The sequence below is a fragment of the Camelus dromedarius genome, chromosome 17, assembly GCF_036321535.1.
Source record: "Camelus dromedarius isolate mCamDro1 chromosome 17, mCamDro1.pat, whole genome shotgun sequence".
NCBI lineage: Eukaryota > Metazoa > Chordata > Mammalia > Artiodactyla > Camelidae > Camelus > Camelus dromedarius.
In genome coordinates, this window is record NC_087452.1 from 1,806,341 (window position 1) to 1,827,314 (window position 20,974).

The 20,974-nt window shown below is 51.0% G+C and overlaps 1 protein-coding gene across 3 annotated transcripts; it reads left to right on the forward strand.

Annotated features, from left to right (window-relative positions):
• Positions 1 to 4,934: 4,934 nt before the first annotated feature.
• ISY1 (ISY1 splicing factor homolog) lies at positions 4,935 to 20,371 on the forward strand. Of its 3 annotated transcripts, none has more exons than XM_031471039.2 (11): positions 4,939 to 5,083; positions 7,483 to 7,505; positions 7,995 to 8,046; positions 8,986 to 9,051; positions 9,236 to 9,278; positions 10,638 to 10,750; positions 12,030 to 12,147; positions 14,638 to 14,760; positions 16,771 to 16,889; positions 19,427 to 19,513; positions 19,730 to 20,371. In XM_031471039.2, the coding sequence occupies exons 1-11, from the start codon at positions 5,081 to 5,083 to the stop codon at positions 19,835 to 19,837; spliced, it is 855 nt and encodes a 284-aa protein (XP_031326899.1). In that variant the 5' UTR covers positions 4,939 to 5,080; the 3' UTR covers positions 19,838 to 20,371. The 3 variants fall into 3 exon arrangements, with proteins under 3 accessions (XP_031326901.1, XP_031326899.1, XP_031326900.1); XM_031471040.2 differs by lacking the exon at positions 4,939 to 5,083 and adding an exon at positions 5,177 to 5,894; XM_031471041.2 differs by lacking the exon at positions 14,638 to 14,760 and having other exon boundaries at positions 4,935 to 5,083.
• The last annotated feature ends 603 nt before the right edge of the window (positions 20,372 to 20,974 follow it).

Consider the following 20,974-nt stretch of genomic DNA (forward strand, 5'->3'; position numbering starts at 1 on the left):
CAGGGTCGAGAGAAGATTTCTGGCTGGCTGAAGCATAAGCCTGCTCAGGGGGCGGGCGTTCCTCAGTGCCTCCAGGTGACGTTTCTAATTTGGGAACATGAAACTACTTGTGCAAGTGATACGGCCTCTTTAATACAGATGAGGTGACATCGCCTCCAGGCTGTGGCCGCTTGCATGCCCAGTAGTATTTTGTGTGATGATTCCCACAGCACGAACAGAGACCAGAGCTTGCAGTCACAGACCCCAGGAGTCAGCGGGTGTGACTTCTAAAACCTGGTGAAGTCACGTCCAACTTCTTCCCCAAGGGCTGCTGGTGCCTCTGTACCCGGGCCCCCGAAGCCCTCCTGGTTTCAGCAGCAGAGCTGTGCTCACGTTGGAAGCCGTGTAGCATCATGTAGGCGGTGTGGGCTGTGGTGTCCCCGACCACATTGGAATCTTGGCTCCAAGTCAGTTGTTGGCTTCTGTTTATTTGAAATTGAGCAAGTAGCTCTAAGCTCATCTGTAAAACGAAAATCAAAACCAAAACAAAAACCTGTGATGCAGAATCACTGAAGAATTTCGTGAGCCACAGTTGGTAAAGGGCCTAGCCCGGAGTAGGATTCTAAGTGATCCCTATTACTTGTTCTCAACTTCCTACAGCGCCAGCAGACTGCCTGCCACTCGAGAGGAATACCTCCCTGTGCTTGGCAAGTCTGAAACAGGAGCGGGTGAGCCGGTGCTGGGACACCTTCAGTGTCCGGCCGCCAACCCCAGGGCCTCTGGAAGGCAGCAGAGGACACGTGAGGGAAGCTGGCCGGCTGGGCAGGAGACGAGGTGGCGCTGCAGGAGCCTGGAGAGGAGCCGCGCCCCTCCAGGGACAGCTACTCGGCCCCGCCTCATGGAGGGGGTCTCTAACGTGTGATGCGCGGAGGGAGCAGCTGCCATTTTAAACCGCGTTTAACGCAAACCTGAGCAACACTAATGATCAGTTTTTCTTGGGCATTTAGATCTTGATTCCAAATTAGTTTACATTTTAAACTTTGATTAGAAGTGTGATTTGGCTTTGAAAATTTGAAACACTACAAATACAATGCTATAAAGTTTTATTAGTAAGTAAATTTTTCTTACAAGTTTGTAATGTTCCAGCCATACACCTTCCTGGAGATTCTACCATATTTCATTTTTATTCTTTTCATTCTTTATTCAATATTTAGACCTAAAAGAATGCCATCTCAGATCATCACTGTGGGGTTTCTGGTATATTGGGCTGGTTAACTCTAGGTTGGGACACAGGAGCCCAAAGTTGATTAAATGAAACCTGAGATGCTAGAAGTGAGGTTGAATCCTCTTTCAGAAGAGTTCCCCTTACTACATTAGTATCCGACAGGTCTCTTAATTCCTACCTTCCAAACACTTTAAATGTTTGAGCCCTTTTTTCCAGAGATAAAGTGTTCTTAGGGTAGTTTTCAGTAGGCCACAGGTGCTGAGCAGGCCTTTTTGTTCTTGGTAGAGTTTATACATTTTCTGGACTGTCTGGCTGGTTGGACATTTCTATTTACTTCTTCACAGGTGAACAGGTACACACCTATACAATTAAGAATCCTTAACTATTTTTTGGTACACGTTTGACTTTTCTTACAAAATGATGAACTCATGGCCTTTTACGAATTACTTATTATTTTATTCTCATATTGTCACATCCATATTTTCTGGTAAGAACAGAATATTCCAAGATCCACTCTGATTTTTTTCTTACCCCTAGACAAAGAATCAGCCACTGCATTCATTTCCTATTAATGCGGTAACTTAATTGGATCTACAGAGTCCTTCCGTCATGTAAGGGGGTATTTACAGGTTTGGGGGATTAGGACATGCACCTAAAGGGAGGGTTTTCTACCTACCCCAGTCTGGACTCTGTCCCCTAAAGATTACGTGGAAAAGGCATTCACCTCATCCCAACATCACCAAGTGTCAACTCATCACAACCCATCAAAGTAAAAATCTCACCTAAATCTCATTGGCTCCAGAGTCCTGGATCCCACGGTCCTACATCAGGGACGGACCAGTGAGAGTGGGTGTGAACCGTCCTAGGGCAGAACTCCTTATCTGTGGTTCTGTAACAGGTCATCTGCTGCCCAAAATAAGAGGGCGGGCATAGGACACCAGTGAGACACTGCCCTTCAAAACAGGAGACAACGGAAGGGAAAAGGGTGGGGCACTGGTCTCAACCAAGTAAGAAATCCAGCTGGGCAAACAGTCTTAGAGCCTGAAAATACCCTTTGGGCTTGCGCTGCCTCCCTAGGAGCTACCCATTCTTTCCCACAAAGGGCAGCCTTGGTTTATGGCTGAGTACTTGGCGGAAGCCTGTTTCCTACCTGCAGAATTTGGGGAGTTCAGCAGCCTGCTTTCAAAATCTGTCCTCTCTGCCCTCACAGTCCAAGTTGGTAGGGATTCTGCTGGTGTAAAATTTTCAGCCTTGTGGTCTCCAGTGTTATGTCATGAGAACTGACTCCATTAGACAGGGGCTATCTGCACAGATCCCTGGGTAACCCCATCTTTATTCCCGGCTTGTGCTGGGCTGGTTCAGGGGACCCATGAGCCACACCTAATCTCTTCAAAGAGCCATCTGTCCTTTTGGTCCTTCTGAGGCACTAGAAGTTTGCCACACCCTTGGCTTCTCCAGAGCATGCTTCCCTTGGTGGGGAATCTCCTAATTTTAACATCTTTCACAGTATGGATAGACTGAGAATTTCTCAAACGACTAAGTCCAGATTCTCCCCTCTTCCCAGATTTCTCCCTTTGCTGTTGCATTTTACCATAAGTGTCGTAAGCCTGAAAATCCCCTCGTTAAACATCCAAGTTGACTGTATTCAAGTTCTGGTTCCCCGGTGACCGTCGGGCACAACTGACTTCAGTTTCTACCACCGGATGAGGATTCTGCTTTCTTCCAGCTTCCAGTGACAGTCCTCACTTCCGTCTGCGCCCTCACCGGCAGTGCTCATGGCCCTATTTCTCCTACTGGTCCGTTCATGAGGCGTTCCCCCAGGCGGTGGATTTCTCAGTGTCCTCCTCCTGAGTCCTCACCAGCAGAGCCAGTAACATCCGCATTTCTGCTAACAGTCTGCACAAAGCATGCCAGATATTTTGTCCTCGTAATTCTTCCAGCCTCGCCCATGGCCCAGTTCCAAAACCACTTCTCCATTTTCAGGTATTCGTTGCAGCGCACTCCACTCCCAGGTACCAAAATCGGTACTAGTTTCAGATTGCTGCTGTAACAAATTGCCACAAGTTTAGTGGCTTAACACAATGATTTATTGTAATCCTGGAGCTCAGAAGTTTGAAACGCATCTTATGGGACTAGGGAAAAGTAGGGCTGCTTTTCCTCCTGGAGGCTCTAGGGGAGAATCCTTTCCTTTTCCTGCTCCTAGCGGCTGCCTTCTTTCCTTAGTTCATGGCCACGTCACTCCAGCCTCTGCTTCTGTAGTCATCATCTCTGACTCTGAGCCTCCTACTTATAAGGATCCTTGTGATGACATTGGGCCCACTGCATCATCCAGTGAGTTTCAAGCTCCAGGAAGTCAGGCTCTTACTGGTTTCGACTCTGAAGGAAACTTATTGGTTCATCCAAGTGAAGATTGAGCATGGGACCCAGGCAGAGCCTCTTTCCGCAACTCAATAACGTCACCAGATACTAAGGATTGCCTGCCCTTGGAGTCTGAAAGTGGCTTTCAGCCTGGGCGGGAACCCCCGCATCCTCACGATACTTCATTTCTGAGTTCAAGGCGGCGGCTGTTCCAGTCAGCAGAGAAGGGGAAAGGGCAAGGCACGTCCATGCTTTCCACGGCACACACCCCTCTCATCCCATTCCCGTGGGCCGCATTTACCTGCAGACCCGTGCCTACTGTCAGGGAGGCGGCACGATGGAGGCAGGGTGACCATGTGCCACCCAAACGTTTAAGGAGAAAACTTGCCATGGTTCATGCTTGAGATCCTGGTGTCTATCCAAGGACCCGTCTGTCCTGCCATTCTGAACCACATGTCAGCTGCTCCCCGCGCTGGCCTGGGCCTCCTGGCTGCAGCCTCAGTGCCCACCGCTGCCTAGGCCCCGGGCGGAGGAAGTCGCCAAGGCGCGGCACCATGCGCGCGAAGGGAGGGCCGCCCTAGCCTGCGTTCCACGCTACAGCGCACCCACCGCTCACACCGTGCGGGAGGAGCCACCAGAACCTCTCCCCTGCCCGCCCGGCCCTTGTCCGAGGCCCTTCCGAGCCCAGCAGTGCGCCCAGCACACACCGACGGGCCGCCCCCTCTGGGCAGTGGCACACACCACCTCCCTCACCGGCCTCCTCCAACGAAGTGGCCGCCTCTTTCCGGACCTTAAGTTTCTTATTTTAAGAGGGAGACCTCAAGCACTGGTCCAGCTCTGACGGACCCGCCATTCCAGGGGGAGAAAATCTCAGAAAAAGCACAGGCCCCGCGTACACGCCCGGGAACCAGGCGGGAGTCGGCGAGGCGCGGCCAGCTCCTGCCCCTCGTCCAGGCAGACGGCGAGAGGGCCCCGTCCAGCGGCCCGCCCACTCAGAGGGATGGGGACCAGGAGCTGCCACGGGGCGCGTCTGCCCTCCCAGGCCGGACGCGGCGGGCGGGACGCGCACCCAGTACCGCAGCCGCAGCCACAGCCAACGCAGCTTCCACACAACTGCAGGGCCGCGTCCGCTGGGGCGGCAGTTATCGCGAGAAATCTCGCCGTTCTTATCACGAGAGCAAAACAACCTGCCCGGGCGGAATCGGAGACACTTCGTTCCCACTGCGCAAGCGCAGTTCAGCCAGGTCCCTTACTCGTACGCTCGCGTTTGTGCGACATCCAGACGCCAAGGGAAGGCCGCCTACTGGAGCGCGTCTGCATTTCTCCCCCTCCCCCGCCAGCTCTCAGTTCCGCTTCCGGTTCCTCACTTCCGGTCCTGCCCGTTTATCCTTCCGACGGAGAAGTCGGTGGAGCAGTTAGCTGGACTCTTGCGTTCCCGTCCGGGTGGGCCGCGCCTGAGGCGGTGAAGTTCCGTGGGCTGGGACCGCGCGGCCCGAGGGCGGAGTCCCCGGTCGCACCATGGTGAGTAGGGTCTGGGGGGAGGGGTGCCGGGGCGGGCGGTGGGCTGTGAGGGCTCTGGCGGCTGGGACGCGGGGCGTCTCTTGCCGCCTGGCGTTAGCGCGGACGTCGGAGACGAGCCGCGGCCGCGTTTCGCCCCGAGGGAGCGCTTGGTTACCTGGGGAGGGAGACCCAGGGCGGCCGCGGCCGCGTTTCTGCGTTCTTCGTCCTGTGCGCTCTCGGTGTCCCCCACCAGGCAGGCTCAGCATTGCTTCCTCAGCGTCCCAGGAGGGGCCGCGCCTGCCGGTGTCCCCGGCCCACGAGCGCCCGGCGTGGCGCCGCCGCGGGAGCGTGTGAGCTCCGTGGCCTGGCGCGTCTGTTAGCTCCTCCACTCGCTCGGGAGGCGCTCACCCCGCGCAGATAGGAGCCGCGCTGGTACCCAGAGACACTCGTTCGTTCTGGTTGCCGTGATACTGTCATTAAGTGAAGGCCCATACTAGGCGCGCGACGCCAGACTGAGTTGCAGAAGATGGAGCGGAAGCCTTTGTAGATTGATGAGCGCAAGATCCCCAGAACGAGAGAAACCAGTGGAGAAAAAGCAGCCTTTCTGTTCTCCAGCCCTTGGAGGAGATGCCTGAATTACTGCTTCATACTGGCCGGCTCAGGCTGGGGGCCCTTTCTTGTTTCCGAGCCCTGACAAGCACGGGGACGCTCCTCTCTCCATTCCCAGCTGGGAGAAGCATCCCTGGGTCTGGATGTCTCCGGCTACAGGAGTTGTTGGGTATTTCCTGTAACTGTTGCCATTACACCTACGTATTTGTGGGCCTCCATCACCGTGAGTACATGCCCTTATAACATGATCCATGGTTTTGGGGGCAAGTTCCTACGAGTTTCTCAGAAAGAAGAACGCTGGCCAAATTCCTAGTACCCAGCATGGTGTTTTAAGCATGGAACACACATTGAGAAACACTGAATTAAATGCTTAGAATCTGTAGGCTTTAATGAAATAGGTAGGAGATAGCCTCAGCCTTCAGCATGATGGCTTCTCCTGGGAGAGCCTCTCCGTTTTATTCCTCAGTAGATACTGTGTTCGTTTTTCCACCAAGCACTTGCCAGGTGTGTTTCTGTGTCCATCAAAAGGGAAGGTCAGAAAGATTTAACTCGAGCTCACGTCTGCTGAGCATCTGTAACTGCATTCCTGATGTCTTCACATATTCATCTTGTTAAATTGTTACAGCGTCTCTGTGAGACTGGGAAATATGATCCCTGCTGTAAAGGTGGGGAAACTGAGGCTTGGACTGTTCAGGGATGGTAAGCCTGGGAGCCAGGAGTGAAATTCAGGTCTTTGACCCAGCAAATACTTTTTCTACTTATTTAACCAGAAAACATGTTCCCTGCTCGACACTGTGTTTTAGAGATAATTGGCTTGACGCTAGTGTGATGGTATTTACATAAAACTTGGTATGTAAAAGCCAGTCTTTTCTTCATCATTGCACTGGCAGGGAACAGACAATTGTGACACTGGATGAAAAGCATGTGGTAGGTATAAACCCAGACAAAGGGTAGTAGTAGCCTAGCTGGGAAGAAGGGGTCACGGAAGAATTTTCTGGGGTAGTGATAACACAGATAAATTCTGAAGGATCTGGAAGTTAGCCAGATCCAAGGTAGGGGACAGTAGAGGAGTAAAGATTTTAGGTAGAGTCCATCTACAGATGACTGTATAAAGAAGCTATAGTATATTTATACAATGGAATACTACTCAGCCATAAAAAAGAATAAAATAATGCCATTTGCAACAACATGGATGGACCTGGAGATCGTCATTCTAAGTGAAGTAAGCCAGAAGGAGAAAGAAAAATACCATGTGATATCACGCATATGTGGACTCTTAAAAAAAGAAAAAACTGTTTACAAAACAGAAACAGACACACAGACATAGAAAACAAACTTATGGTTACCAGTGGGGAAAGGGGGTGGGAAAGGATAAATTGGGAGTTTGAGATTTGCAGATACTAACTGCTATGTATATAAAATAGATAAACAAGTTTCTGCTGTAGAGCACAGGGAACTATATTCAATATCTTGTAGTAACCTATAATGAAAAAGAATATGAAAACGAACATATATATGTGTATGTGTGACTGACACATTATGCTATGCACCAGAAATTGACACAAACTGACTATATCTCAATTTTAAAAAGTAGATTTTAGGTAGAGAGGGCAACATAAGTAAAGTCACAGGATTTGGACATCTTTTGATTTTTGTTGTTCTTATTACTATGTTCAAATACTAGTTCAAGTACTCTGCTTGTGACTCTGTGTCCTTGTGAAACTTTTCTCTAAAAAATAAATGGGAAAAAACAAACAAAAAACCAAAAAACCTCTTTCAAACCTGGGCATTTTTCTTCTCTCTCCTTTTAGGCCCGAAACGCGGAAAAGGCCATGTAAGTGTCGACTCAGTTTTGTCCATAAATTTCACGTGACTTAGTTACCACCACAGAGCTCTTTATCTGCCCAGGTGTTCTCCCTGTAGCATTTTCTGACAGCTCCCAGAACTTCAGCTGGATGGACATGCGCTTACCAGGGGTGGTGCAGGTGCTGAGAGTGACAGCTGTGGCAGCCACAGGGTCAGTCTGTTAACATCTGGAGGAGTTGCTCACCACAGTGGTCTGATGAGTGGTTTCCCACAGTCCTTACACACAGTGTACGTTAAGCAGACACTCAGGTGTTCAGGAGCACCCTTTTAAATCTTTATAGGCCCTGCTCCTTGGAACAGGGAAACTTGTAACATCTCTGTGGTTTCTTGATTGCAGTATATATGTGTAAGAGTGATGAGTGATGTTAAATATGATCATGAAATTTACCCACCCAGGAACTTGGGTGGTAAGAAATCTGTGAGCAGGATTTAACGGAGTCTTCTCTGTTCCTGATAGGACGGCCTTAGCAAGATTTCGCCAGGCTCAGCTGGAAGAGGGAAAAGTCAAGGTTGGTTGAAATCCTGCTCATGAATTTTAAAGCATCAAGAACGCATGCGTTAAACTCCCTCCTGAGTTTACTCAGACTCCACGTCTTCCTGTTTCCTGTCCGTGCTTCCTGATTCTCTCATGAGTCCCCGGTGAGGCTGTCTGCAGTGGGGGCATGTGACGGCCTGGCTGCTCATACTTCTGTCTCTGCTGTAATACAGTTGGGTTTCCACATTATCTGGCTCCATCTAATATTGACCAGTCGGAAGTGGAGTGTGCTGTGGGGGCAGCTCTGAGCTGAAGCCAGTAATGACCTCAGCCGTGGAGACTCAGCCAGGTTAGGGGTAACATGTACCGTTCTTTGCATTTTTTTAAAATTACATGCACATGTGCACACACACCTATATGTACACACGCATACATGTATGTGTACGTTCTAAACGCCCATGCCCTTCATTTCCTAAGGTAGTATAAATATGCCATGAAATGGAGATAACCTGGTGTGCTTAGCCATCTCTCCGTATCAACTGACCCCGGGTCACGCAGGTTTGAACTGTGTGGGTCCACCTATATATGGATATTTTTCAGTAGTAAATACTGTGGAACTACACCGTGGTTGGTTGAATCTGCGGATGTGGAGGAACTATAGACCCGGAGGGCTGACTTAAGTTAAACTGGGTTCAACCCCCACGTTGCTCAGGGCTCCACTGCATTGGACTTTAAGTTGTTTCCAGTGTCTCCCTGTAGTAGATACAGTGCAACAAATGTTTCTGCCTGTATGGTTGTTTCCTAAGGAGAGATTGCAGAGTGAGGTTTGAGGCTTGATGACAGTCATCTGGAAATGAAACTTCAGATGTCTTTAAACATTTTAGGCTTCAGGCCTGAATCAGTTGTGAAAGTTGCAAGAAGCTTGTAATTTCATACAGTACAGTGGCCACACGTGTATTTTGCTTTTCCTTAGGAGCGAAGACCCTTCCTTGCCTCAGAGTGTACTGAGCTCCCCAAAGCTGAGAAATGGAGGCGACAGGTACGTTCGGGGAGAATCTGATTGTGGCAGAAGTCACAAGTGTCTGATTGATTTTTATTATCTAAGTGACTCTTAAACCAGATCCTAAGAATTTTTAATTACTAATTTTGAATTAATAGTTTTCTTGTGCTTTCAGAGATATTCAAAAGTCATGACAATTTATTTCCTTCTATTTTTTTCACAGATCATTGGAGAGATCTCTAAAAAAGTGGCTCAAATTCAGAATGGTAAGCTAGCCTGTCTCTTTAAAGTGCTTGATTCTCAAATCCACAATTAGACTTGGGGACTTCAGCTTCCTTCTCAATAATCAATAGAGCAAGCAGACAGAAAATCAGTAAGGACACGGTGGAACCGAACATACTACCAGTCAACTTAACCTCGTTGACATTTATAGAACCCTCTGCTTAAAAAAGAATACACTTTCTTTTCTTAAGAGCAAATGGAATAGTCACTAAAATAGAGCATATTCTGGGTTATAAAATAAATGTTAGCAATCTTAAAATAAGTAAAATTTTGTAAAGTATGTTCTCTGCTTATAACAGAATTAATGTGCAAATTGAAAACAGAAAGATACCTGGAAAATTCCTGAATATTTAGAAATTAAACAGCATACTTCTAAGCAACCCATATATCTAAGAGGAAGCCTCCAAGATCTTAGAAAATATTTTGAGTTGAATGAGAGTGAAAACATAATGTCATGATTTAGGGGTAAAAAAATTTATGTCATGCAGCTAACACAGTGCATAGGTGAAAATTTACAGCATTAAAGTAATGGAAAATAAGAAAGGTCTCAAAGCAGTGGCCTAAGCTTCCATCCTAAGAAACTAAAAAGGAAGAGTAAGCTTAACTCAATGTGAGTAGAAGGAAGGAAATGGTGAAGAGCAGAAGCCAGTGGACTTGAAAACAGAAAATGAGTAGAGGAAGTAAATCAAAAGCTGCTTCTTTAAAAAGATTGGAAAAGTCAGTAAACACTCAGTCAGGCTGAGCAGGGACAAAAGAAGACGCAAAATTTACGAACATCAAGGATGGAACTGAGTCTGTCACTGCGGACTCTCCAGTCATTAAAAGGGTGAGGGAATATTCACACGGCTCTGGGCCTGTAACTCAGCAGCTCAGGGGGAAAGACACACCCTGCAAAGCTCGCTGAAGACAAGTGGTTCTCAATCTGGGCAGCTTTGCCCCCGGGGACGTGGGGCGCTGTCTGGAGGGTACTGCTGGCATCCGTTGGGTAGACACCAGGGGTGCTGCTAAGCGCCCTGCAGCGCACCATACAGAGAATTATCTGACCCAGAACTCCAGTGGTGCTGCTGTTCAAGAAGAGATCGGTCACCTGAGTGTAAGTGGGACTGCAGGAGTGCAGTCTTTGTTTGCTAATGAGGATGAAGGGTATTTTCAAAGATTTTTCTCTCCTTGTGCTGCTGAGCTCCGTTCATGATCGTTGCCCTTTCCTGATTTGGGTGTGGATGGTGTTTCTCCGAAGCTGAAACGGTATTTTTGTGTTGTGCACTTTTGTAGGCGTTGACATCCACTTCCAAGGGCATGACGTTGGTATTTGGAAGAAATGATAGGAAGTTTTTGTTTTCTAGCTGGTTTAGGCGAATTCCGGATTCGTGACCTGAATGATGAAATTAACAAGCTGCTGAGAGAGAAGGGACACTGGGAGGTCCGGATCAAGGAGCTGGGCGGTCCCGATTATGGGGTGAGTGAGTGGCAGCCCGTGGCCCTGGGGTGAGCTCGGGAGCCCTGGGCAGGCAGGGTGGGTCCTGACTCTCTCTGCAGCCCCTCAGCTCCCAGCAGGCCTGCTGCTGAGCGGGCACTGGAGACGTGGGAGGGGCCTGAAAGAACCTGTGGGACAAGTGGGGCGGGGCTCACAGCTGCAGCCGGGCCTCGGAACAGGCCAGGCACCTGACTTAGTGAGGCCGCAGTCTCTGGGGGTCCCCTTCTGAAGTGACCTCAGCCCCCCACATTCTTCTCTGAACTCCTTGGGATTTGGGACAGTCCTCGTCAGCCTTTTTACTTGAGGGGCCCAGGGGACACTCCATTCTTCCCTTTCTTGTTTTTTTGTCTCTTTTTTTAAATTAATGTTTTGGTGGGGATAATTAGGTCTGTTTATTTATTATTTAATGGGGTGGTGCTGGGGGTGGAACCCAGGGCCTCGTGCCTGCGAGGCACACGCTCTGCCGCTGAGCTGTGCCCTCTCCCCTGAAAGTACTCTGTGTGTGTTGGTGCACTTAGATATTTTCCATTCTGTTCTATTTTGATTTTTAAAAAGTGGATGATTGTGACCTAATTAATGGATTCAACGACCCACTCCTGGGTCTCACCTTTGAAACACGCCGCCCCAGGGCCTGCCCCACTTACCCCTTTGTGAAAAGACCTACCTCAGGTCACCTGAAGCGTAGTGTCTGGTCAGCGGGCAGCAACATATTGCATAAGAAATACATGCCGTTTCCTACGTGTCGTCCTGGCCGCCTCTGCGGCCCCCTTAGCAGAGAACTGGAATGCGCACTTGAGCGCCTGGCCTGCAGGTGAGGGGTGCGTTCTCCCCGCCGCAGAGGGAGAGGCGCCCCCGTTCCTCAGGCACCTGCTCTGTTCTGCTCCGGCCACTGTGCCAGGAGCCTTCCCATCTCAGCTCCCTGGCGTTTCTGTGGTGACCCTGCCTCCTGTCAGAGTGTCCTGGAGTGGTGCCCGGGTCTGTTCCCCTCCTGGAAGCGTCACACAACTAATGCATGAGATACTGTCAAGTTCCGCCATCCACAGTCAGCATTCATGCTTTTGTCTGTTTTCTTCTAGAGTCTTTTTAACGCTTAGAAGACTTAAAGATGACACTCAGGTTGCTTTTTAAGGGATAAAAACAGTACCTAAGTGTTTTACTGTGTGTCTTCCACGTTTAGCATATTATCTTAAAATACATTTGCAGACATGGAAACGGTGGGCTTAAGGATCAGATCCATTTTCTTTTTTTCCTTCCCATTAAGAAAGTTGGCCCTAAAATGCTGGATCATGAAGGGAAGGAAGTCCCAGGAAACCGAGGTTACAAGTACTTTGGAGCCGCGAAAGACTTGCCTGGTGTTAGAGAGCTGTTTGAAAAAGAGCGTGAGTACCTAACGCCAGTGAGGCTTTGCCTCGTTCCCTGGTAGTAATGGTCAGGGCAGCAGGCGCGCGGGGTGCTGGCTGCTCTCCCCTTGGGGCCTCTCAGCTGCACGCCCGCCCTGCAGTATCAGGGAGTTACTGCTCCTCGATTGTAAGTGAGGAGCTCTGAGCACCGGGAGTGGGAGTCACAGGCCTGGGCAGGCAGTTGGGGCGGAACTGACTGCTGCCACGTGGCACTCTCTGCACACAGCATCTTGTCTGAGTGAGGGGCCCCTGCGTGCAGTGTCCCCTGTTTCCCGGGGCTGCCCTGAAGTTTATGTTTCAGTCACTTGTTGGGTTGCAGATACTCCCAGCTGAGAAACAGATGAAACCTGGGTGGCACCCTACTGTGTGTAAGTGAGGGGAGTGGGTCGAGCCGCGCCCCTCGCAGCTGCTACCTTTCCCATCACCACCCTGGGAGCTGCGGGCAGACCTCGGCCTCCAAAGTGCAGTGGGAAGCCGCTGGTGGGGAATTGCCATGTGTTTTAATTTTGACACTTAGGAAAGCAGCCTGAGCATTTTACAGAAAGAAGTGTGAAAAGTGGAGAAGGGTGGTGCCAGCACTCTTGCCGCCATCGGCATTCTGCTCTTTCCTGCCAGTCGGTTTTCCTGTTTGTTTAAAAATATAGCCCTGCCTTCCTTCAGCCCTGCTTATTTTTAAATTGCTTATGCTGAAACTGGCTTTGCACACGTCACTCACATCGCTGACAAATAATTCAGAGTTTGTCATGCCGTTCATTATGAAAGCAATATAATCTTATTACAGAGAAGTTGGAAAACACAGCAAATTGGGCTACAAGCCACATTTTCCCAAGTGAGAGATGGCGTCATGACTGCCGACGTGCTGGGGCGCGCTCCCCCCCAGCTTCTGAGGGTGGAGGGGGCGGGGCGATCGTGAGGTGGTGCTGTGTGTGTTTCTTTTCTTCTTTTTTTTTGCCTTTACGTTGTTTCTAAATTTATTTTTATTTATTCCAGTCATAATTTTTCTTTTAAACAAAAAAGTGCCCAAGTTAATCTTAATATGTGTGGTTTAAATAGCAGTGCAGCCTCCTCTGCCCCCACCCCAGTGTCCTGCTGACAGGTCCCCATTATTGTCTGTTTGGCATGCTCCCTTCCAGGCCTTTTCCCATGCGATTCCATGCTTATTTTATCAACTAAACTTCATCAGTGTAAGTGGCGGGTGACTCAGCCCCAATTCACGCTCAGCAGAAAGGCCTCCATGTATTGCCTCACGTGACTGACAATGTTGCCTTCAGGAGTGGCTGGTTCCAGGGCAGTTCTCCACGTCACGGTTTTGTGAGAGCTTGTTTTCTCTCTCTCGCTCTGGTCTATCACCCACTTGTGTTTTGCCCTCTCTTAGCAAGACTTTTCCCCCGCAAGCAGTTTAAGCAAAATCCTCAGAGGTAAGCGTGGTTGGCTTTGACTGGATCGCAGCTCCGTCCTGTGGCCTGAAGGAATGCAGGGTTCCCAGCCAGCCAGGTTGCAGCCCTGTCCTGGGCACAGCCGGTGTGACCCCCATTCACACGCCGTGGACCGAGAGTGATGGGGGGTGGACCCACGTGGGGGCGCTGGCCAGAGGCCCCCCAGAACACAGTGGCTCTCCCGCCCCGTGTCTACCTTGGTTCTCACGCAGTTCTCCTTAGAGCGAGGAGTGGGTGAGGATTAGGGTGTCATGGGTGAAGCTGTTCCTCCTTTGGTAGGCTTCTGTTATTTCCGGATTTTCGTGATTATAAAAGTTTTGCTGATCTGATGCAGTGTTCTTTTTACTTTTTATTTCCCTGGTTACTAATGAAATTGACAGTTGAATTCAATTACTAATTGAAACTTTCATACATAGGAATTTTTTCTTCTTAAGTTACCAGCGTTTTCTCTTTGACCAGTCTCTTGGGTTGCCATTTCCCTTTTGACTTTGAAGAATTACTTAAATATTCTGAATAGTAATCCTTAGTCTGAAAGTATTTGTCAGGACTTCCTCACTTATCTTTTTTATTTGTTTGTAGTTCTCCTGTCTTATCTGTATACATACGTTTTTTCATTAAACACTATGGCATTTCCTGTGTTGTCAAAGCACCTTGTGAAACAGCATGTCCGGGGCTACAGGATGCCCCACTCCACACAAGGCTTGCAGTTTACAATCCTAGGGTGCCCAGGTTTTCATGTTGTATAAATAATGCTCCGACACACATCTCAGTCCATCAGGTATGGCCAGCTTTTGTTTTTTGTTTTAAATTAGTGTAGGTTCCTTCTAAATGGATGAATTGGGTGAAAGATTTCAGCACTGGCTTTAAAAAGGAAGAACCACTTAATGTAATCCCATTACTAGTATGGAGAAGTGCCTGTTTCGTGATATTTTTGTGAACACACATCCTGTGTGCCTGCATGGCATCGTGTGGGGAGGAGGCTTGAGTATGATGGTGACGGGGAAGTCAGCTGCATCGGTGCTCTTTTTTTCAGCTCTTCCTCCTCCAAGAAAGACACGTGCTGAGCTCATGAAGGCGATTGATTTTGAATACTACGGTTACCTGGATGAAGATGATGGTGTCATCGTGCCCTTGGAACAGGAATATGAAAAGAAACGTAGGTCTGCGGGCATTGCATTTCATTGCAGGTGGCATCTGGTTTCTGTCCTCTCCTTTGAAAATGGGTTTTTATTTGTTTTATTTTTTAATTTTTTTAAGGAATATTTTTATTAGGGTGGTTTAGAAAATTGAAGTATAGTTGATGTACAATATTATGTAAGTTACAGGTGTACAGTATAGTGAATCACAATTTTTAAAGGTTATACCCCATTTATAGTTATTATAAAGTATTTGCTACATTCCCCATGTTATACAATATACCCTTTTTTTTTTTCATTTTTTAATGGAGGTCCTGGGGATTGAACCCAGGAAAGGACCTCACGCATGCTAAACATGCACTCTACCACTGAGCTGTACCCTTCCCCTGCAATACATCCTTATAGTTTATTTTATATGTAACAGTTTGTACCTCTTAATACCCTCCCCCTTCCCTCTCCCCCTGGTAATCACTAGTTTGCTCTCTATATCTGTGAGTCTATTTCTTTTTAAAAATATTCACTAGTTTATTGTATTTTTTTAGATTCCACATACAAGTGGTATCATACATAGTTTGTCTTTCTCTGGCTTAGTTCCCTGAGCATAATGCTTTCCAAGTCCATCCATGTTGCTGCAAATGGCAAAATGTCATTTTTTATGGCTGAGTAGTATTCTGCTGTATAAACACAACTTCTTTATCCAGTCATCTGTTGATGGACACTTAGCTTGCTTCCACATCTTGGCAACTGTAAATAATTCTCCTGTGAACATTAGGATGTGTGTATCTTTTCGAATAAGTTTTTTTGTTTTTTTCAGATATACACCCAGTTGTGGGATTGCTGGGTCACATGGCAGTTCTATTTTTAGTTTTTGAGGAAACTCCATACTGTTTTCCATAGTGGCTGCACCAATTTACATTCCCACCCATAGTGCACAAGGGTTCCCTTTTCTCACATCCTCACCAACACTTGCTCTTTGTGGTCTTTTTGACAATGACCGTTCTGACAGGTGTGAGGCGACCTCTCACTGTGGTTTGGATTGCATTTCTCTGGCAATTAGGGATGTTGAGTATCTTTTCATGTGCCTGTGGACCCCTGCATTTCCTGTTTGGAAATATGTCTGTTCAGTTCTTCTGCCCATTTTTTAATTGAGTTGTTGTGTTTTTGATGTTGAGTTGTGTGACCTGTTTATGTATGTTGGATATTAGCCCCTTACCAGTCATATTGTTTGCAAATATTTTCTCCCATTAAGTAGGTTGTCTTTTCATTTCGTCAAAGCTTTTAAATTTAATTAGGTCCTGTTTGTTAATTTTTTGCTTTTCTTTCCTTTGAAAACAGGGTTTTCAATAGTGTTTGATGCCAGAAGGGAGTTTTCGTGTTGTTTCTGTCTTTAGGGGGAAATAGTGACTGTGAGGCAGGCAGGGTGGGTGGGGCCCACGGGCGCAGCGGCTGCCCTGCTCCCCGTCCTCCGGGAGGCCGCCGTCTACACCCCTCCCACACTGGCCTGTCTTGAAATCATGAAGTGGTGTCTGCTTGGGTCGCTGTTAGGTCTGCTCTAAACACAGCCGACAGCTTGTCAGCGTAGGGCAGGGTGGGGCAGGGTAGGCGTCCCTCCCCGGATGCTTCCTCCACTCCAGGCACCACCCGAGCCTTCATACAGGTTTAGTTGATAAAATAAGCATGGAATCGCATGGGAAAAGGCCTGGAAGGGAACATGCCTCGTGACGGGGCTGTGAGCAGCTCGTCGGTGCTGGTCCCTGGGCGCGGCGCTGTGCTGTGGTTCTGGTGACAGGCGGTCAAGCACGGCGCGTCGGGAAGCCACTCAGGCCGTTGACTGGGAAGGACCAGGCTCGGCCCTGGAAGGCTGCTTGGTGGCCAGTGTGACACCAGACCACCCTCATGCCGGACTCCCACCCACAGGGCGGGACGAAGCATGAGCCCTCCCAGAGGGGATGCCTGGGCCTGGGCCCGCGTGGTGCTGAGAGCTTTCTTAGAGGCCAGAGTGAGTGACACCTGCTCTCCCCTGTCCGCAGTCAGAGCCCAGCTAGTGGAGAAGTGGAGAGCAGGGAGAGAGGCCCGGCTGGCGAGAGGGGAGGAGGAGGAGGAGGAGGAGGAGGAGGAGGTCAACATCTACGCCGTCACCGAGGAGGAGGTACCAGCCGGGGTCGCCCTGGGCAGTGGGGTGGGGCCGGCGGGAAGGAGGCTCGCTCACAGACGAGGGGTCGGGGGCCAGGCCCAGCTCTGCCCCGGCCCCCTCTCCTGGGGGACGGGGACGAGGGCCGCCGCGCAGGATCACTGGGGGGCTCCGGGGAGCGCCTCGCAAGCTGTGCTTTACGCCCAGGGTGACCTCCTTGTGTCTTAGAGCCCCAGCGCGAACATGCTGCAGTTGGGTTTAAAACGCGCCGGGGGCCACGTGAGTTTCCGCCTGTGGCTGCGCTGTTTCTGTTCGTGTGACGGCACCGGTAGCTCTCCTGTTGCCTTAACCACCCCTGTTACGGACAGAAACCAGCCCAGAGCGGAGAGGGACTCACTCAGAGAGTCGTGGTCTGGGGTGGAGCTGACCCCTCACAGGCCGAGGCCCCTGCTGCCCAGCTCTTCTGCGGGGCCTGGCGTGTGCAGGCCTTGCTCCCTGGATGGATCCGGGACAGGACTAAGAAAAGGGAGGGACAGCACCCAGGCATGGATGATGGGTCAGGTCCTGTGTGACATCGGTGGTGAGGAAGCAGTCTCAGAGAGGCGTAGTGACTTAGCGTCACACAGGATTTGGAAGACCTGAGGCTGGGCTCACAGGCAGGCACCTGGAGCAGGACAGCAGCGTGCCCGAGGAAGAGTCTCTGGTGCACATAATCCATTTGCTCTTTCGAAGGATGTTTGCTTCATGAGTGGCGCTGTGAGCTCGGCCAGTGCGAGGGGCCCGGCTGCAAACACGCCCCGCTCTTAGCTCCAAGCCCAGTGGGGGGACATCTGTAAGCAGACACACTGGGAATGACAGTTGTGACAGGAGGTCCAGATGGGGCAGGAAGAGCCCTTTGAGGGAAGAGACCCCCAAGGAAGTGGCCCCTCAGCTGAGATCAGGAAGACAGGGAGGAGTAAGTTCCAGACAGGGGAGCGGTGTGAGCTGGAAGACCCCGGGGGAGCGTGGGGCACAGGACAGGCCGGTGTGGTTGGAGCCCGGCATGGGGCTGCTCGCTGTGAGCAGCGGCTGGAGGGAGGGGCGGGCTGGACGGGCAAGGGCCCCGGTTCCACAGGGACAAGTGTTTTCCTTTGTTGTAAGAGCAATGGAAAGACACTAAAGGATTTTAAAATTATTTATTTTGAAATAATTAGAGACTTACAGGAAGTTGCAGAGGTGTTAAACAGAGAGGTCCTGTGTCCTCCCCCAGCATCCTCCAGCGGCTACGTCTCAGTTCCAGGACAGCATCAGAACTGGGAAATGCACTTTGTGTCAGAGCGTGTGGGGCTCTGTATCTTTACCCTACATGCAGATTCTTGCAGCCACCTTCGCTGTCAGGATACCGTCCTTCCCTGCAGCTGCCCCCCACCCCGGCTAACTCTCATCTCTGCCCCATCTCTGTAATTTTGTCGTTTTGACAACGTTTAATAAATGGAATCGCACTGTGCGTCACCTTTGGAGGCGGCCTTCGCTCAGCACAGTGCCCTCGAGAGCCACCCCAAGCAGTGAGTTCAAGAGTTCGTTCCTTCTGTAGCTGAGTGATATTCCACAGAGAGTTCCTGAGTCCTGAGTGTGCAGGTCAGTGACCTGTCACAAGACGACACTTATGTAGCAAATGCCCGGTGGAGAAACAGCACGACCAGCACGGGGGGCTTGCTCCTGCCCCCACTCCCGCCGGGTCACTCTCCTGACCTCTCAGAGCCCTTACATTTTCTCTTGTCTCTGAACCTGCTGTGTCGTGGGGCCACTGTGCTTTTGTGTGTCTGCTTCATGTCCATTTGGGGCCGAACTTCCTCCGACAAACTTCCTTGTGGGAAGATGCCCTGAGGAATGGGATTTGCACACGAGAGGCGGACACGTAGTCAGCATCAGTGGATGCAGCCAGATCGTTCCCCCGAGTGCCTGGGCCAGTTGGTGCTCTGACCAGCGGCATCTGAGAGGTTGCACTGAAGGGCATTCGGCCAGCTCCACGTGGCAGCTGGTGTGGGAGGGGAGGACGGGGCGTCTGGCACCAGGGCCGGCCAACATTGGCCCCTTCCCCGCACTGGAGTCCTCTCCCCTCGTGTATCCAAGGCCGCGTCATCTCCTTCGGTTGTTAGTAACCTCTGTTGACTCTCATGCAGCCTCTGAGTTGATTTTTTTACTAAATGTGGTCCGTTTAAAAAATTTAATTAAAATAGATAATGTATTCACAAGATTCAACAATCAAGAAGCCCAGAGGCATGTTGGACAAAGATTCTCTTTCGCAGCCCCGTCCCCCTCCCGCTGCTGCTCCCTTGGTCGCTGGTTTCAGTTCTTGTTTCTTCCCTCCTGCCGACGGCTGCGCGAGAGTCACGGTGTCCTGGTGCTTTTCGTACTTAACCGTGTGTCTTGGGTGTCTTTCTCTGAGTGCAAAACTTCCTCATTGCTGCTTTTTCCTTTAAACACCTGCAGAGCAGTGCATTTTATAGCAGCAGCAGCATTTACATTTATTTACGTGCCTCTCCCCACGGCTTTTGGTTGTGCTCTGTTCGCAGTCTGACGAGGAGGGCGGCCAGGAGAAAGGCGGGGAGGACGGGCAGCAGAAGTTCATCGCTCACGTCCCCGTGCCGTCGCAGCAGGAGGTAGGACCAAGGCTGCGGGTGCTCGTCCCTGTGCTCAGAGCAGGGCGGGGGTCCGCAGGCGGGGCCATCTGCTGGAGGGAAATCGTGCACTGTCTTGTCCACGTGGGGCTCCTGGCCCTGGGTGCTGGGCTCCTGGGTGGCCGTCCCCTCCCGACCGCGGACGCCCCGGCTGGCCCTGGGGCTACAGCCTCAGCCCTCGACTCTTGCTGCCCGCAGATTGAGGAGGCGCTCGTGCGGAGGAAGAAGATGGAGCTCTTGCAGAAGTACGCGAGCGAGACCCTGCAGGCCCAGAGCGAGGAGGCCAAACGCCTGCTGGGGTATTAGGGCTGAGCCAGGGCTGCACTGGGGGTCCCTCGTCCCTTGCTGCCCCGCATGAACCCTCAGGGCTCTGCTGTTAGTGACTGCAGGTGGACAGCGGCCCTGCAAGGCCTTTTGCCCTGGGGAGGGTCTGCCCGCCTCCCAGGCCAGCCCTGCGTGCTGAGCATGTCGGCGCCACCTTGTACCAGTCTTTTGCTGACATGTGACCCCTCACTCCTGTCCTGAGTGTGTAGGACACGCCGCCCACTGGCCGCCTGCAAGCGTCCTGTGTGGCTTCCTCCTGTCACTGGGTGGGGAGGGCGATCGGTTTATGCCCACTGCTGGAAAATGAAGTTTCTCCTAGAGGCACATCTGTAACTCCTCTCGAGAAATGAAAAGATGTGTGAGCCCTGAGCCCGCAGCCCACTCGTCCCTGCTGGCGGAGCCCTGCCCCGCTGCCGCCTGGTGCCTTCCTGCCCGGGTGGCAGGAATTTGCGTTTGCTACTTCTGTTGATGACTGATTTGCAGAGAGCTATTTTTATTAAAGAGTTTTGTATGAAAGGGAAACCTCCTTGTCTGAGGCCTGTGCCCCAGGTGGCCTGTCCTGAGGCCGCGGCTGCCCCGGGGCAGGAGGGTCACACTCGCCGCAGGGGACGGGGTCCTGAAGCATGCAGCCCTGGTGTGGGAGGGCTGGGCCCAGCTGCCGTACATCTGGGAGCTGAGGGGTGGCAGAGTCATCCTCCCCGAGCCCCCTCGCCCACCCACAGCTGCAGATCAGGGCTGAAGCCGTGGGGCCTGCAGCACCGGCCTGTGAAGGACACTTCAGGCGCCCAGGAGTCGAGTCCAGACTCCCTGTCCCAGCCAAGTCTCGTCTTCCCTGGTAGTGGAACCCACAGCAGAGGCCACAGCCCTGGGTGGTGCAGGGAGGGGCTTCTCAGGCTCAGAGGGGTCCTGGGCATGTGGCTGGAGGTGACGAGTGACCAGGGGGAGTGGCCAGTCTCCATGGGCCTCCTGAAGGACCTGAGGGCAGCAGGAGCGGTGCCGGTGTGAGCGAGGGGGTGGGACCTGCCTTAGGAAGCTCCCTGCAGCCTGGGGTGGAGGTTGGGCAGGGGCCGGGTGTGGGGATTGGCTGTGATGAAGGTGCCAGGGGCTTCAGAGCAGTGA

What these genes read in the sequence shown, in the direction of transcription:
- ISY1 (XM_031471039.2), top strand. An exon ending in TGGAAGAGGGAAAAGTCAAG is followed by an intron (nt 8,047 to 8,985) that starts GTTGGTTGAAAT and finishes GCTTTTCCTTAG; the next exon opens with GAGCGAAGACCCTTCCTTGC. An exon ending in TGGGCGGTCCCGATTATGGG is followed by an intron (nt 10,751 to 12,029) that starts GTGAGTGAGTGG and finishes CTTCCCATTAAG; the next exon opens with AAAGTTGGCCCTAAAATGCT.